General features: G+C 43.2%; 1 protein-coding gene across 1 annotated transcript in view; it reads right to left on the bottom strand.

Annotated features, from left to right (window-relative positions):
- The window catches only part of si:ch211-51h4.2 (uncharacterized), a 99759-nt gene that overhangs the window by 19845 nt on the left and 61575 nt on the right, over nucleotides 1–18339 (bottom strand). The window contains exons 10-12 of the mRNA XM_064935439.1: nucleotides 13438–13496; nucleotides 12701–12765; nucleotides 4856–4999 (exon numbers count right to left, since the gene is read on the bottom strand). Of these exons, the coding sequence (XP_064791511.1) occupies nucleotides 4856–4999; nucleotides 12701–12765; nucleotides 13438–13496 (268 nt within the window). The remainder of the gene's footprint in view (nucleotides 1–4855; nucleotides 5000–12700; nucleotides 12766–13437; nucleotides 13497–18339) is intronic.

Raw genomic sequence — 18339 nt, 5'->3', positions numbered from 1 at the left:
CAATATGTGGTAAAACTATGAATTACTGTGCTTTTATTGTTATTGTAGTCCATTTTTCTTAGCAGCTATGTCAAAGGAAAGGAGTGCTGTATGGCCACTGTCAATTGTTGAGGACTGTACATTTCTACTGAATAGGTCTTAGTCACACACACAATCCCTCCACCCATTTATTAGGAGTGTCAGCTAAAGTATGTGTCTCTTTTAGATTCAATTGAAGAGAAAATCCTAAGTTTCTCACAGTGAGATGCTTAAAACATTTAACTAGGGCTCTTGTGAGCAAGACAGGTAATACACTACATGACCAACAGTATATGGACACCTGCTCGTTGCACAGCTCATGTCAAAATAATGGGCATTAAAATGGAGTTGGTCCCCCCTTTCCTGCTATAACAGCCTCCCCTCTTCTGGAAAGGCTTTCCACTAGATGTTGGAACATTGTGGCAGAGGCTTGCTTCCATTCAGCCACAAGAGCATTAGTGAGGTAGGACACTGATGTTGGGAAATTAGGCCTGAATTGCAGTCGGCGTTCCAATTCATCCCAAATGTTTTTGATGGGGTTGAGGTCAGGGCTCTGTGCAGACCAGTCAAGTTCTTCCACACCGATATCGACAAACCATTTCTATACGGACCTCGCTTTGTGCATGGGGGCATTGTCATGCTGAAACAGGAAAGGGCCTTCCCCAAACTGTTGCCACAAATTTGGAAGCACAGAATAGTCTAGAGTGTCATTGGACGCTGTAGCGTTAAGATTTCCCCTCACTGGAACTATGGAAAACCCATTTCATGACGCTCCAGACGAACAGTTCTTGTACTGAGGTTCCAACCGAGGACAGACAATTTTTACGTGCTACACGCTTCAGCACTTGTCGGTCACATTCTGTGAGCTTGTGGGGCCTACGACTTCACGGCTGAGCTGTTGTTGCTCCTAGACGTTTCCACTTCACAATAACAGCACTTACAGTTGACAGGGGAAGCTCAAGCAGGGCAGAAATTTGACGAACTGACTTGTTGGAAAGGTGGCATCCTATGAAGGTGTCACGTTGAAAGTCACTGAGCTCTTCAGTAAGGCCATTCTACTGTCAATATTTGCCTATGGAGATTGCATGACTGTGTGCTCGATTTTATACCTGTCAGCAATGGGTGTGGCTGAAATAGCAGAATCCACTAATTTTAAGGGGTGTCCACATACTTTTATATATATAGTGTACTTAGGATATGATGACATCCTCCATGACTTCCTGTGACTCCGGTGCAAATGAATTTCTCCAGCTTTAATGATTTCTTTCTCAGGACGCCTCTGGAGCCGCTGTCTCTCTCGCCCCGGATTGTGTGAAACGTTCCGTGTCTGACCTCCAATTTTCAAATCGTTCCACAGCTTTGCTAAGAAATTGGATGCCCCACATTTTCAATCGAGCCCAGATACCCTCGTGGTTTTGTCCCCCAAGTCTTTGTCAAATTTTCTGTGGAATAAGCAAAACCAAATGTGGGCGCACTTCTGCTGACAGAAACAATCAGTGTTTGGGCCTTAATAAGTAGGCTGGGTATGTCAACAACAGTGGATATTTAGTTCTGCCTACGCTATCATAAAGCCATGTCTCTCTGCCGAGTCCCAGCCTCATGAGCTACTGCAGTTCTGCACTTCAGGAGCTGAGTACAACAATCACTCCATGACCTTAGAGTAGAAAAACAATTTGGGTGTAGATGTGGGGATGTAATCCTTTCAAATCCCCCTGCAAAGGTAAGTAAATCCTGCTAAACATTCTCTCCCCATCAAGGGAAGCCTTTCCCTTCATTACCCTCCTAGAGGCAGGATGATGTGAGGCTAAGGGAAGGGGGTGTTGGAGACATGGCAGCAGAGAGGGATAGCAGATTTAGGGCTAAGGGTTGAAATCTCGTCAAAACACTGTCCAAGCTGTCAGGGAAAAACATACCACACAACAAACAGGCCTGGATTGAACTACTACTGTACTTCTGCTTTAAAGCCACTCAAACACAGATACACACCATATGACATGCTGTTGATTTGAAACAAACAGCTGGATCTTTAATATTGCCACTGAGATGTCAAGGACAATCAAAACAACATTTGGATCACTGCTACTTCCACACATACACACAGGGAAAAGTACATCTGCTTGGTAAATATAGACAGTTATGATTTCAGTTGTTTTATTACGTGTTCTCCATGTGCTAGCAGACTGTTTGCATGGTGTAAGAATAGCTGATCATTACAGTAATTGGCAGACAATGGCCTTTAGGGGGCACTGTTGCTCTCTGTAAGCACCAATACCAACATGCTACAGAGCATAAGACACCTGTCAATAGCATTCGGAGCCATTTTGAGCAAAAATACAAACAAAACTTCTCAAATGGATGACTGATGAACAATACATTTGAGTGAGAAATAAATTAAATTCGTGTCAAGTTATTATATTGAAAATAACAGTTTTGCAAGTCAACATGATCCAAATGGCAGCATACCACAGGTGGGATTCCTGTTAAAACCTCCCTTTACAACTGAATTGATACAACTGATTTTATACTATTGACATGTTTGTGAGTGTTTACGTATAAGTGGCCCTGTCTTCGACCTATGAATAACTAGACAGTAGCGATATCATGACATGTTTGACTTCAAACAATACTCTTGAGCCACTTTGCTTTACATTAACTTTACAAAACAAGCAGTGCTCTATGTAAATCACTTCTCTTTACCAATTGACTGCTAGTTTTAAGTAAGTTCAAGCTGCTTGCATGTTAGCATTGGTGTGTGGATTGGTTGTGAGAATTCCCCTACTTTGAATGTAACGTTGTTGGGGACTTTCCACCAGAGCAATGACAGTCAGTGGAAATGAAGCAGGACTGGAGGGGAATACATTTCCTTATTATCTTTTATCTCTGAGGCAAAACTCTGACACTTGGTCTCCAACCAGCCCCAGGGGTCTGCTATTCACCAACCTTACACAAACAACACTGAATAATTCATCTTAATCTTGCCTGATATATAATACATCCAGCCATCTGCCCACATGCTCTCATATATAGATGAAAGTAGGACTTAAGAATATAAATACATATAACATTGTATGGATTGTAAAATGGCTTGTGTCAGAGAGCTGGCTGAATCATTGAGCCTGAGGAACAAGAAGAAGTTGACTGGGCACATCACATCTTATGCCTTCAACCATAAAGAGAGGAAGAAGACAGAAACAAAAACCTTCTGTGTACACTCTCTTTCTGCTTAACTTGTTTTCATTGCCTAATTCATGTCTTGGTGCAAACTGCCACAAACCCAGGCCTGGCCACACAAGTTACCAGGGGAGAAAATGCACCAAGATTATGCAGTATTAAACTATCATCCACAGTTTCCATGGAAATCAAATTGAAATGTAAAAAAGGATATAAAAAGCAAGGAAGACCAAGGCACTTTTCATACAATTAAAATGCCTTTATTTAAATGGCAATTTCAATGGAACAAAGATTTTAAAACTCAATTCGGCAGCATGGCCTTCATCTGAAATACAGAGTTTTAAAATCTTTGTTCCATTGAACATGCTCATACAAATAAAGGCATTTTAATTATATGAAGGGTGTCTTGGTCCTCCTTTCCGTTTGATGACCAATTTAACCCTTTTACCAAAGAGCTCCTTCCATCTACAAAAATCTACTGTGTACCCTAGAAGTGTTCCTTTCAAAATAAAATAAAAGTAACACACTTGGAAGAATAGTTTCGTAATTTCATAATATTTGAGAAATCAAGAACCGTTGACAATCTTTTTATAGTGAAAGAAGCAAAGGGATGCTCATCAAAGACTCTAATAGCACGTTAGAGAATGTAATAAAGTAGTGTTTGAACGGTGAAACAGATGCTGCTATTTGACTAACCAACTTTCCTTAGAGGCTGGTAAGTGGTACTATACACTACACCACACAGGGACACACTATTATATTCTGAACAGAAATATAAAGCAACATGCAAAGTGTTGGTCCCATGTTTCATGAGTTGAAATAAAAGATCCCAGAAATGTTCCATATGCACAAAAAGCTTAAATGTTGTGCACAAATTTGTTTAAATCCCTTTTGTTTATATCCCTGTTAGTGAGTATTTCTCCTTTGCCAAGATAATCCTTCCGCATATCAAGAAGCTGATTAAACAGCATGATCATTACACAGGTGCACCTTGTGCTGGTTGACAATAAAAGGCCACTCTAAAATGTGAAGTTATGTCACACAACACAATGCCACAGAGGTGTCAAGTTTTGAGGGAGCATGCAATAGGCATGTTGAATGCAGGAATCTCCACCAGAGCTGTTGCCAGATAATTTAATGCTAATTTATCTACCATAAGCCGCCTATAATGTTGTTTTAGAGAATTTGGTAGGTCCAGCCGGCCTCGCAACTGCAGACCACATGTAACCATGTCAGCCCAGGACCTCTACATCCGGAATTTCTGCACAAACTGTCAGAAACGTGTCAGCGAAGCTCATTTGCGTGCTCGTCGTCCTCACGACTTCAGTGGGTAAATGCTCAACTGTGATGGCCACTGGCATGCTGGAGAAGTGTGTTGAATCCCACTTTCAACTGTACAAAGCAGATGGCAGAATGAGTGTAAGGCGTCTCGTGGGCGAGCGGTTTCCTGAGGTAAACGTTGTGAACAGTGTCCCATGGTGGCGGTGGGGTTATGGTATGGGCAGGCATAAGCTACGGACAACAAGCACAATTACATTTTATCGATGCACCTAATTGGTTTATTACAATTGACTGATTTTATTATATGAACTGTAACTCTTTAAAGTTATTTGGTCTGTGTGAGAATCTGCAGAAAAGAGTGTATGAAATAGAGTACTGTACGCACTCCTCCAGGGAGATGTTGGAGTAGACCATGGTGTAGGCTGTTGGAGAGGACTCAGAGACGACACCACTGGTAGTGTTCACCACACCTTCCTCCATAACCCTCTGAACTGACATCTGGGGGACGATCTCCAAAACAGCCCAGCACCTGATAGACAGAGAGAGAAAGAGGAGGAGATAATAAAATAATGAAAGTAATATAGATATAGAGAGGCAGACATTGAGAGAGTATTAATTGAGTAATTTCTGTCTCTTTCATGTTGGTTGACAAGTGTACTGTGTGACATCTCAACATACAGTATTATTTCTGTCCTCAAATGAAAACGAGTCGACAATATGTAACACAGAAAATAGAGGACAAAGCCAAATTGCTTTCTATTACATATAAATGGTCCTTACACCAGAGACATATTGAAAGAATTCTAATATAAAACATATACAGTGCATTTGGAAAGTATTCAGACACATTGACTTCTCATCATTTTGTTACGTTACAGCCTTATTCTAAAATTGATATTGTTATTTCCCCTCATCAATCTACACACAATACCCCATAATGACAAAGCAAAAATAGTTTTTTTCTAAATTTTTGGCAAATGTATTAAACATAAAAATATGAAATTTACATAAATATTCAGACCCTTTACTCAGTACTATGTTGAAGTACCTTTGGCAGCGATTACAACCTTGGGTCTTCTTGGGTATGACGCTATAAGCTTGGCACACCTGTATTTGGGGAGTTTCTCCCATTCTTCTCTGCAGATTCTCTCAAGCGCTGCGGTCAATGGAAACAGGATGCACCTGAGCTCAATTTAGAGTCTAATAGCAAAGGGTCTTTATACTTATGTAAATAAGGTATGTTTTTTATTTCTAATATACTTGCAAAAATATCTAAAAACCTGCTTTCGCTTTGTCATTATGGGGTATTTTCTGTAGATTGATGAGGGAAAAAAATATTTAATCAATTTTAGAATAAGGCTTTAATAACAACATGTGGAAAAAGGGAAGGAGTCTGAATACTTTCCGGATGCACTGTATCATGTAATTCTATATCCTTGCACCGACACAGCACCATGACAACCCTGTTGTCTAAAGACTGGGGATGCATTGCTTGTTTCTACATCTCACTGTTCAACAGAATCATGTAGTCTGCCACTGACTACACAGAACATTGAATCCATTAGTGACAAGATGCAACTGAACAGGTAATTGACATTTCCTTCAAACACAGAATCTATACCTTGAGTGTGTGTCTCTGCTGTATACTGTCTTGGACAGAACATCTGACAAAACTACTAGACTCAGAGTCAGCCATCTGTCACAAGCCTTCTCCTTTTTCTCAACTGGTCAGACACTATGGAGATACAGTAGGTACGATATGCCTCAGCAAAGGCATATACTGTATGTAACAGCTGACAAATATACTGTGTACAGTAGTTACATTTGATGGGTACATGTTTGTTTTTTCATGTGGTTAAGGAAGTTTCACTACTTCAATCTATGTGCTTTAAATGAATTCCTCCAACATGTGTGCATGTGTCTGTGTCATCATGCATTCTATTTTGTTCTATAGACATATTTCACCCTTCAGTAGACTTCAACCCAGGCGGCGCAAGCCTGTCAGTCTACTGACATGGTGAACAAATCAAAGATAACTCAATTTCTCTAGATAAATGGACCATATACTGTATTACCTGTGTGGTACGGAGGCCATTTTCAGCACAGAACATTATCTAGCTACAGATCTAGATTTTACCTAGAAATTTGAGATAGTAACGGGTCAATGCCTCATGTCATTCATTCTGCAGCCTAGCTGTGATAGAATAGACAGCCAAACAGGGTCAACCGCTCGCTCTCTCTCTAGTCCCCCCCCCATCAGTGATAAATGTTGTAGCATTCTCAGTCCAAATTGAGGGAAAATCAAGCCCCGCTGACTATCTGTTGGGTAGGCCAACATGCTTTTGTGGAGCCATAATCCCAACACGTTTATTGAACTAGGGGTGAGTGAGGAGGATTCAAGGAAAGGATCAGCACAGGAATCAATACAGTCACACAGAAGTATATTCCCAGATTTTGGGGAGGAATTCTCTGAAAGTTGTGTGGCAGAAACAATGGCACTAAAGTTGGAATCGGATGGAGATTGCAGTTGCCATCATTACTGAAAAGAAATTCAGAAATGTCACTGAATTCAAGGTCAGTGAGGGCAAATGAAATAACTTTTGCCACTAAATACAAAAAAAGTGCAATAACAACAGGGTTTTTGACAGGTCAGTTTACCACAGAACCCCCCCTAACCCCTTTGTAGGGCTAAGGATGAATAGTTATTGAAAATTGTGAGAAAAAAATAGGATATGTTTTTCAGTGACTATTCATGCTTAGCCCTACCAATCAGGTGCGCTCCAGCTGTCCTCATGCGCACTCCTCATGCATTGATAGAATTAACATTTTTATTCTCTTCACAAATGGCAAACTCATCATTTTTAACCACTAATCTGTCAATAAAATATTATGTGAGAATCTGATCCATCAAGTCAATCGATTAAAGGTGCAATACGCAGAAATCACAAAAATTCAAATAGTTAGCCTAATTTCAAAACAAGCAATGTTTAGTGCAGAGAATCATTGCATCTAAACTGCTGTGAAATATGTTTTCAATAACCAAAAATATTGTATTTTCAAATGGTGTGCAAAACTGTAAGTAAAAGATGCAAAAACAAAAGTTAGCCTAAGATCTACCACTTCTTAGACATGCATTCAATGAGGATGATAGATCTATAAACAGAGGCTTCTTTGTGAATTTGTTTGGGTCGCCCAAAAAATTACATATTGCAGTTAAGGCATAATTCTAATGATGTTATACATAATTTTCAAACATTCAGTCACTTGTTGATATTCTGCTAACATTATGAACGAGAGACAATGGCCTGTGCTTAAACTATTATTTATTTATTTTTCACCCGTCTCTCCTGTAACTTCTCCCAGGCTGACACCCAAGACTAGCTAGCATGATACTTGAAACCTGTGCTGTCATTTAGTCACTGGATGGGTTAACAAAATTACATAGCGTATGTTTGGAACTTTAAACAACTAAACACAACTCTACAACTGAAAAACGCTTCAGGGTCTGTTTTTTTAATACTTACATCACTTAAAACTACCTTTTGTTGATAACTTGGTGAAACATGGTCGGACTGGGATGTTTTTTTGCAGGGAGCTCGTCCTCCTCATTAGGAACATGCCAACTTCAATACGTCATTTTAGCTTCTGTCTTATCTGAGAAAATGGCCGTTACTTTCGCCCCGTGTTACTTTTGTCCCGGCTCTCCCCTAAATGCTTGAGTCTTTAAACCCTGTGTCAGCCGAGCTCCCTGACACGACCTGCAGATCAATGCTATCTAAAATGTGAGGGGAAATATCGCAGTGATAACCTTTCCATGGATAGAAATGATTACAAGTCCAATTCATTCTAATGACTCCAGCCCTGCCTCCTAATGGGCCCTTTAACTGTGGAGGGCCTTGTAGTGGTACATTGTGAAATGCCCTCTTACATCTATCAGTGTGTCACTTCTCAAACATACCCAGATTTATAGACATGTTTAATGGAAATGGGTGGTTCTTTGATGGCTTAGGGACTGTTTATCAGAGGTTCACTGCTTGGCTGTTGGAGCCGTGCTCTCTAGATGTACTCTAGGTGACAAAGGGGGGGGGGGGGGTCACATTTCAAATCACGCGAGTGGACTGCAATAGCTCATCAGTGGCAGTCTTCGCAGTAGGCGTTCTCCCGTTGATCAATGATTAGTCCACACTTGCCTCTGTGTTCATTAATGAAGTGCCACCGGCGTCGGCTCACACTGCGGCTGGCACGCTGATGACTCAATTATTCGCCACGTACTGTAGGACACCGTCTACCTTAAAGGCCCAGTGTAGTCAAAAATGTGATTTATATATATTATAGAAATTGGGAAAAAGATGATAATGACCTTTTAGCTGTTTTAAAAGACCACCAGAAATTTCAGCCTGTTGTGGTGGCGTGACATCAGACAAATAAGAGAGTTCCAAACTTCTCTGCCAATAACTCAGACTACTCCCAGACAGGTCCAAGCAAATTGTTGCTTGAAAAATTGCTATATTCTAAGTTGATACTTGTTTATTTTTTACCATTATAATTGAAAACAATCATACTAAGGTACTTAATTGTTACCCCCAAAAAATGGCTGCATTGGACCTTTAAGCAAACTTAATCAAAACCAGGGAGCATAAGCCGCATCATTTGTTTGAAATAGTTTTTTGTTGCCTATGAGATGACAAAGGAGCCGAATGCTAGGTAAAGAAAGTGCATTCTACCAGGTGGCTCAAGGCACAGGTCTTATTGCTCATTGGTCTAGGTAAATCAAAGATGGGGAAGCTGGAAGATACAGATTGATATTACATAAACTGTCTGGAGCCTTAGTGCTAAGTTTAAATCCTGTGATGGCAATTAAAACAGTTGATTGCTGTGGTGCAGCTGATCATTCCCTTCAAAACAAATTGCTCTATTACCATCAAATTCACCAGCTTTCCTCATGGCTAATTCACTTTGCTATTTTTCCAGTTAGATATGGACTAATGGGGCTTGGATAGTAGGATGGAGTATCTAAAATAGATAACGAAGCTCACAAAGTAGATGCATTACAGAGCTGACTCATGGGAAGTGGTGGACAGGAAAGTGGTGGCGGTGTGGCTGATGTTTCCCCCATGCTGTAAGTGCAGTAATTAGACAGTGACAGTGGGCAGGGACAGGGTCTGAGGCAGCAGTGGCTGTGAGGATCACAACACAGTGTAGGGACAGGGTTGGCAGAGGGCCCAGACTGTGGTAGCTTGGCCTGTGTTGGGAAGCCATGAGCATGGGTTCCCACTGCAGACAGACATACGGGGCAGGGCGATGACATGAATAAACAACCAACACAACACAGGGCCTGCAGCCTGGATGGCAAGGCATATCCCGGGCCCGGCTACAACAGCTGGGAAAGTGTCAACAGACTCATGCCACATCCTCCTCTGCCAAAAACCCACACAAATTAACCACTGGTGACACAAACAACTCACCCTAGTCTAATTATTAAAAAAAACACACAAAAAAACAAATCATGCATATTTAATAAAAACAGATTAGACAATTAGAGGACAGTTTCCTATTGCTAACAGTGGACATGAAAAAGGAACATTGCTGAGATATAAACACAAATAATGTGTCTTCTCTCAAAGCAGGGAAAACTGTTAATGACATTTGGAGGAACTGAAATGAAAAACAGAAACTGAAATATGCTTAATAATCATTGGTTGGACACACGGGGCAGAACGCAGGGTATACAAAGAAAGGAATGGACAAGACCTCCAACTGTTGATTTCTGCACTCCAGGAGCAGGGCTGTGGAGATTTATCTGTTCATTTGCTGTGACTATGCTTGAGCAAGCCCAACATAAGACCATTTCTATTTTATTCCACTGTTCTCTTGCTCCGAATAGGCTGCACTATAGAATTATGTTCAGAGTGATAATTATACATCAAAATGATGGTCTGACAAATGGGTGGTGAGGAAATTGCTTACCAAGATGTCAAGTTAGGTAGGCCAAGAGCTTCCAGGAAGGAGTTGAATGAAAAAGCTGCAAATAACGTTAACTCCAGCTTAGATGAACTACAATGACTTTAAGGAAGTATGTGTGTGTGTGTGTGTGTGTAGTCCAACTCAAAACCATTAACCACTTATTGATGCATTACCAAACAGAACGTCAGGACCTTTGTCTCAAACTACAGGTAATTCAATTCTATGTGAGTCTCTGTGGAAGTGGTCTTTAAAGATAGTCCGGCCATATGACACATGATCCCAATACCAGTCACAGATTGGAAAGACAATTTCCCTCCACATAATGAGTGACTAGTGGATCTGTACAGTTTGAGATCAATATTATGCATCCTATTGGCGCTGATGAGGTGTGCTGTTGTTGGTGATGTTGTTGTTGTGGATGTTGTTGTTGTTGTTGGTGTTGTTGTTGGTAGTATTGTTGTTGTTGGTGGTGTTGCTGGTAGTGTTGTTAGTGTTGGTGGTAGTGTTGTTAGTGTTGGTGGTGTTGGTGATGTTGGTGATGTTGTTTGTGTTGGTGGTGATGTTGTTGTTGGTGGTGATGTTGTTGGTGTTGGTGGTGATGTTGTTGTTGGTGGTGTTGTTGTGTGGAGGAGGAGGAGATGCAAGGAGAGTGGCTCGAGCTGTTCTGATTAACTTCTCTTTGTCATCAAAAGACCAGATGCAGCCAATTTGCGGGATGCAAATGAAGCAGACAGAGAATATGTTACCGTGTTGAAAGAAGTGATGGGTGCCGACAGGAGAGATAAACTTCACAGTGGCAACTGCGCTAAAATGATTGCTAAGAGTGCCGCGTGAGACGCCTCCGGAGAATGAATGGGCCAAGCAGAGCGCAGTTAAATAAAACGGTAATCACCAGCACCAAATAAACAAATACGGATGGAACAAATGTAGCAAATCAAATAAAGTTCTGCGTAGGCAAGAACTACTGGATGCTGAGCATAAGATTGCTGAACCAAACAGTAATTTACAAAGTTAAATATATAGCCTGTGCAGGCATAAAACAAAAAGAGGGACAGCACAAAATACTTGGTTCATTAGAATACCCAATGTAATCAACCACCTTTTTCTGTGTACTATAAAATATACAATTACTGTGTTGTGTAATGAATAATTGGCAATACAATACGTTTACATAATAATAGTTTAGAACATAGCAAGTACTGTATAGCTCCATTTAGTGTTTTTGTCCAATTTTACTAAAAGGTTTGGCTGCCACTCTTGTTATGTTGTCTATCCTTTCTGTCTCTATCCTTCTCTTTCCCTCTGCTCTGTATATATATATTTATTTACATCTATACTAAGATGTCAGAAAATCTAGTATGGTTGTTGAATGTTAAATGTGGTGGGAAGGAGGATAATGAATGACGGGTTAAGAGGGAAAAGTCTACTGCTGGCGAATCAGCAGCCCAGCTCCAACTCCAGTGGCTGATGGGAGTTTATCTCCTGGATCAAACTCCTTTCATTTCATCTGCTTCAGCATAATTGCTTTCACTCTCTCTCTCGAGTAACAAAGCACTGATTGCAAACTCAATAGGTTCTTTACACATGATTAGATGCAACGGAGGCCCTTTTGAAAAACTTTGGCAGTATTTCAGTGAGAGAGACATCAAAGAAAACAACACTCCAGTGCCCGTCTGAAGCCCCACTCCTTCCCGCTTTGTCTGTTCCAATGTTGCTGCTGCAGACATTTACATTGTGGAAAAAACAGGAGATTGACACATTTTACTGGGCCTCTCTGTGGTCTGAGGTGGTGCCAGTCTTACTGGAGCATATCATATTGGGACTCACTGGGTTGTACTAGTACCATCTGTCATGGAGAGCAGACATCAACCCAGCAGGGACAGAGGGGGGCTGGTACTAGGCCTGTACGATTTACACAGTACCACAACCACTTCCTGGGACAACTCACATGTTGTGAGAGTCTACACGTCACCTTGGCAACCAAAGACATTAGGTACAGTATATGTGATCATCTACCTGAATACATTGTCCTACATTGGCACTGTAAATGTGTAGGACCATGTGCCTTATACACACCTGTATTGGAGGTAATTGACCAGAATACTGATCAAGCTATTAGGCTGAGTTTACACAGGCAGCCCAATTCTGATCTTTCCTTTTCCCACTAATTGGTCAGATCAGCACTTCTGACAATAATTGGGCAACAGATCAGTATTGGGCTACCTGTGTAAACGCAGCCATAGACAGTATGGGGAAAAACACTTACCATAATATATTCAGAACGGTGCATGTGGCTAGTCCTCCCAGTATGACTCTTCTGAACCACATGATCTACATATAGAGATTATTGAAAGAGCCAGTCAACATCAACAGCACATGACAGCCAATGCAATCAACTAAATTCCTAAGTCTGGATGGAGTGCTGTCTGCTTCACTATAAGAGGATAATATAGAACAGCTATTATCAATAGGCAGACCACGGGCCGGATCGGGATGTAAAGTGTGGAGATTTGCAGGAAATAAGCTTTAAACCTGCAAAAAAAATTCTCTGCCATCAAGAGGGGTGAGAAAGGTTTGAACAGTTTGGGGTTGTATGGGTTGCAAGGTGGGAGTTTGTTACTATGCTGAAGAATGACAATATCTATCCAGACCTTTGCTACCTAGGTGTGACAGGACCCCTTGTATAGAAGCTATTATCCTATGGGTCTCTGTGCTGGACTACATGCTGTGCAGGGGGAAACCGCTCTAATGGAGACTGCTAGTTCCCTATCACAACACAACGAGCTCAATGGAGGAGGGCCATTCCAGCCCTTCATAGCAGTGGCATCCTGGTCCCTGTTCTAATGGTGGATGGCTGCCCAATTGGTGTGCAGTTTATGCTGGTAGGCACAATTATCTCAATGTTTAAACCCTCTAGAGTTATGTCAGGTAGAATTTCACCTAGAAAGTACCGTGAATCAAATGTGTGTGCAAACACAATAAAATAATGCAAATCCATAATACCTGTGTCTTGTTGTGAGATATTTCTGAGAACAGGAGAGGCATCACGTTGACAATACCTCCTGCAAAGAAATCAAATGACAGTAAGCGACACATTTGATTTAGAAAGAGACGATTTCTGATAATCCACTCATACAGTGTATGTCAGGGAAATGACCGGACCGTGGTGAGCGTACATTTTCCTTTATTAAGAATGTCAAACACCAAATTGCAGCTTACTAAGGCTATACAGGCCACTAACAAAGACAACTACCCACAACTAAGGTGGAAAAACAGGCTGCCTAAGTATGATTCCCAATCAGAGACAACAATAGACAGCTGCCTCTGATTGGGAACCACACTCGGCCAACCACACAGAAATACAAAACATAGAATGCCCACCCCACATCACACCCTGACCTAACCAAATGGAGAAATAAAACAGCTCTCTAAGGTCAGGGCGTGACTGTGTATGAGCAACAGTGTAACCGCTTATCACAGTTATACTGCTTAGAATTTGAATTGTGCTGGCACAGTAGACTTGGGTATGTTTTCACTTTACAAAGTACAAAACTATGAAAATAGGCAGGGGATTAAAGCCCTATATTGCAGCAGATGGCAGAATGAGAAAGGTAAGAGGCCTGTAATTTGCACTGTTTTCCCCTCGAGCTTATCATTAGTTTTAGACAAATAAACAAAGCACGAGAACCCTATGGGGACCGCTCAACCTCTGCTATCATAGAAATATAGAACAATCCACACAACCACTACACAGCTTTTGTTCTATCAATAAACACATACATATTGTATAGTATACCATTACTATCTTTACTGTGTATGTACTGTGTTCTCTGTCCTGCTTGCTTGAACAGCATCACATCAAACCCCGTCAACACATAGACAGGTCTGTGGATGTAGCTGTGAGTAGCTGTGAGTAGCAGTACTCTACGCTCACTGTAAGCAAAAGGATGCCCTCTGACTCTTTAAAAGCAACAGCCCATTAGGAGCGCAGACACTCAACAAAGGCTTCTGGGACACTGACAAAGCAGCGGAAAGCTAACAGCTTCGCTGAGGAAGGTGTCAGAGGAGAGCTGCAGAGAGGAGAGTGGGCTGTAAATGAGACTCCCTCCACTCCAAATCCCAAGGCTTGTTTGCTTTTTAGACACCAGTCCCAGGCGGCACAGGGCTTGCTGCCACCAGGACCTCGCCACTCTCAATGTACTAACCAATTAACCGGATTGGAGAGAGAGCGAGGGGGAGACAAAGAGACGAGAGAGAGTGAGGGGGTGGGGCGAGATGAAGATACAAATGAGAGAGAGAGAAAGATAGAGAGGGGGAAGAGACAAATGATAGAGAGATGGAGAGAGAGAAAGAGAGAGGGGGGTGAGACAAAGATACAAATAAGAGAGAGAAAAAAAGAAGGGGGCGAGACAAAGAGAAAATGAGAGAGAGACAGGGGGAGAGAGAGAAAGAGAGAGGGAGAGGGGGGATGGGCGAGACGAAAAGACAAATGAGAGGGAGAGAGAGAGAGGGGGACGAGTCGAAGAGTTGAGACGAAGTGAGAGAGAGAGAGAGAGAGAGAGAGAGAGGAGTATGAGAAGAAGAGACGAGAGAGAGGGGGAGACGAAGAGAGGGGGACGAGATGGAGAAACGAGAGAGAGCGAGAGAGAGTGAGAGAGGCGAAGATGAAGAGACAAATGACAGAGAGACAGATGGAGAGAGAGAGAGAGAGAGAGGGGATGAGACAAAGAGATGTGAGAAAGAGAGAGAGAGAGAGGGGGGGGCAGGACAAATAGACAAATGAGAGAGAGAGGGGGTGGGACGAAGAGACAAATGAGAGAGAGAGAGAGAGAGAGAGAGAGAGAGAGAGAGAGAGAGAGAGAGAGAGAGGGGGACAAGTCGAAGAGACAAGATAGAGAGTGAGAGAGAGAAGGGGGGCGAAATGTAGAGACAAATGAGGGAGAGAGAGGGGGGGGAGATGAATAGACAAATGATGGAGAGAGAGAGAGAGAGCGAGAGAAAGAGAGAGAGGGGGAGACGAAGAGACAAATGATAGAGAGAGATGGAGAGAGAGGGAGAGAGAGGGGGGATGAGACAAAGAGACGTGAAAGAAAGAGAGAGAGAGAGAGAGAGAGAGAGAAAGAGAGGGGGCAGGACAAAGAGACAAATGAGAGAGAGAGGGGGGAGAGACAAAGAGACAAATGAGAGAGAGAGTGAGAGAGAGAGAGAGAGAGAGAGATGGGGGGATGAGTCTAAGAGGAGAGAGAGTGAGAGTGAGAGAGAGAGGGGGGCAAGACGCAGAGACAAATGAGAGAGAGGAAGAGAGAGAGGGGGGACGAGACGAAGAGATGAGAGAGAGTGAGAGAGAGTGGTGGGCGCGGGACAGAGATGATTGAGAGAGAGCAAGAGAGAGAGCGAGATGGGGGGACATGAAGTGACAAATGATAGAGAGAGATGGAGAGAGAGAGAGAGAGAGAGAGAGAGAGAGAGAGAAAGAGAGAAAGAAAGAGAGAACGAAAGAGAGAAAGAGAGGGGGCAGGACAAGGAGACAAATGAGAGAGAGAGGGGGGCAAGATGAAGAGACAAATGAGAGAGAGAGGGAGAGAGAAAGGGACGAGACAAAGACAAATGAGAGAGAGAGAGAGCGAGAGAGAGAGAGAGAGAGAGAGGGGGACGAGTCGAATAGACAAGAGAGAGATAGAGAGAGACTGAGCGAGAGAGAGAGAAATAGAGAGAGAAAGAGAGAAAGAGAGGGAGGCAGGACAAAGAGACAAATGAGAGAGAGGGGGGTGAGACGAAGAGACAAATGAGAGAGAGAGAGAGAGAGAGAGAGAGAGAGAGGGGGGGCGAGACAAAGAGACAAATGAGAGAGAGAGTGAGAGAGCGAGAGAGAGGGGGACGAGACAAAGAGACAAAGAGAGTGAGAGAGGGGGGGAGACAAAGAGACAACTGATAGAGAGAGAGAGTTGGAGAAAGGGAGAGAGTGAGAGTGAGAGAGAGAGAGAGAGAGAGGGGCGAGACGAAGAGACAAATGAGAGAGAGAGTGAGAGAGCGAGAGAGACGGGGACGAGACAGAGACAAAGAGAGCGAGAGAGAGAGGGGAGACGAAGAGAGGGGGACGAGATGGAGAAACGAGAGAGAGAGAGAGAGCGAGAGAGAGTGAGAGAGGGGAGGATGAAGAGACAAATAACAGAGAGACAGAGAGAGAGAGAGAGAGAGGGGATGAGACAAAGAGATGTGAGAGAGAGAGAGAGAGGGGGTGGGCAGGACAAAGAGACAAATGAGAAGGGGGGGGCAAGACGAAGAGACAAATGAGAGAGAGAGGGGGGTGGGACAAAGAGACAAGATAGAGAGTGAGAGAGAGAGAGAGGGGGGGCGAAATGTAGAGACAAATGAGGGAGAGAGAGAGAGAGGGGGGAGATGAATAGACAAATGATAGAGAGAGATGGAGAGAGAGAGCGAGAGAAAGAGAGAGATGGGGGGAGACGAAGAGACAAATGATAGAAAGAGATGGAGAGAGAGGGAGAGAGAGAGGGGGGAGACGAAGAGACAAATGATAGAGAGATGGAGAGAGAGGGAGAGAGAGAGAAGGGGGGATGAGACAAAGAGACGTGAAAGAAAGAGAGAGAGAGAGAAAGAGAGGGGGGCAGGACAAAGAGACAAATGAGAGAGAGAGAGAGAGAGGGCGGGCGAGACGAAGAGACAAATGAGAGATAGAATGAGAGAGAGAGAGAGAGCGAGAGAGGGAGGGGATGAGTCTAAGAGATGAGAGAGAGAGTGAGAGAGAGGGGGGGGACGAGACAAAGAGACGAGAGAGAGTGAGAGAGAGTGGTGGGGGCGGGACAGAGATGATTCAGAGAGAGAGAGAGAGACAGAGAGAGAGCAAGAGAGAGAGAGAGAGAGAAAGAAAGAGTTAAAGAAAGAGAGGGGGCAGGACAAGGAGACAAATGAGAGAGAGGGGGGCGAGACGAAGAGACAAATGAGAGAGGGAGAAAGAAAGGGATGAGACAAAGACAAATGAGAGAGAGAGAGAGAGAAAGAGAGAAAGAGAGGGAGGCAGGACAAAGAGACATATGAGAGAGAGTGGAGGGGTGAGACGAAGAGACAAATGAGAGAGAGAGAGAGAGAGAGGGAGGGGGTGGGCAGGACAAAGAGACAAATGAGAAGGGGGGTGAGACGAAGAGACAAATGAGAGAGAGAGGGGGTGGGACGAAGAGACAAATGAGAGAAAGAGAGAGAGAGAGGGGGACAAGTCGAAGAGACAAGATAGAGAGTGAGAGAGAGAGAGAGAGAGAGACAGAGAGAGAGAGAGGGGGGCGAAATGTAGAGACAAATGAGGGAGAGAGGGGGACAAGTCGAAGAGATAAGATAGAGAGTGAGAGAGAGAGAGAGAGAGAGAGAGAGAGAGAGAGAGGGGGCGAAATGTAGAGACAAATGAGGGAGAGAGAGAGAGAAAGAGAGAAAGAGAGGGAGGCAGGACAAAGAGACAAATGAGAGAGAGGGGGTGAGACGAAGAGACAAATGAGAGAGAGAGAGAGAGAGAGAGAGAGGGGGGGCGAGACGAAGAGACAAGTGAGAGAGAGAGTGAAAGAGCGAGAGAGAGAGCGGGACGAGACAAAGAGACAAAGAGAGTGAGAGAGAGAGAGGGGGGACAAAGAGAGAAATGATAGAGAGAGAGAGCTGGAGAGGGGGAGAGAGTGAGAGAGAGAGGGGGAGACAAAGAGAGGGGGACGAGATGAAGAAACGAGAGAGAGAGAGAGCGAGAGAGAGAAGGATGAAGAGACAAATAACAGAGAGACAGATGGAGAGAGAGAGAGAGAGGGGATGAGACAAAGAGATGTGAGAAAGAGAGAGAGAGAGAGAGAGAGGGGGTGGGCAGGACAAAGAGACAAATGAGAAGGGGGGGCGGGACGAAGAGACAAATGA

This window comes from Oncorhynchus masou, chromosome 24, assembly GCF_036934945.1.
Source record: "Oncorhynchus masou masou isolate Uvic2021 chromosome 24, UVic_Omas_1.1, whole genome shotgun sequence".
Taxonomy (NCBI): domain Eukaryota; kingdom Metazoa; phylum Chordata; class Actinopteri; order Salmoniformes; family Salmonidae; genus Oncorhynchus; species Oncorhynchus masou.
The sequence above is the reverse complement of the archived record's forward strand: the minus strand, read 5'-3'. Positions and strand labels throughout refer to the sequence as shown.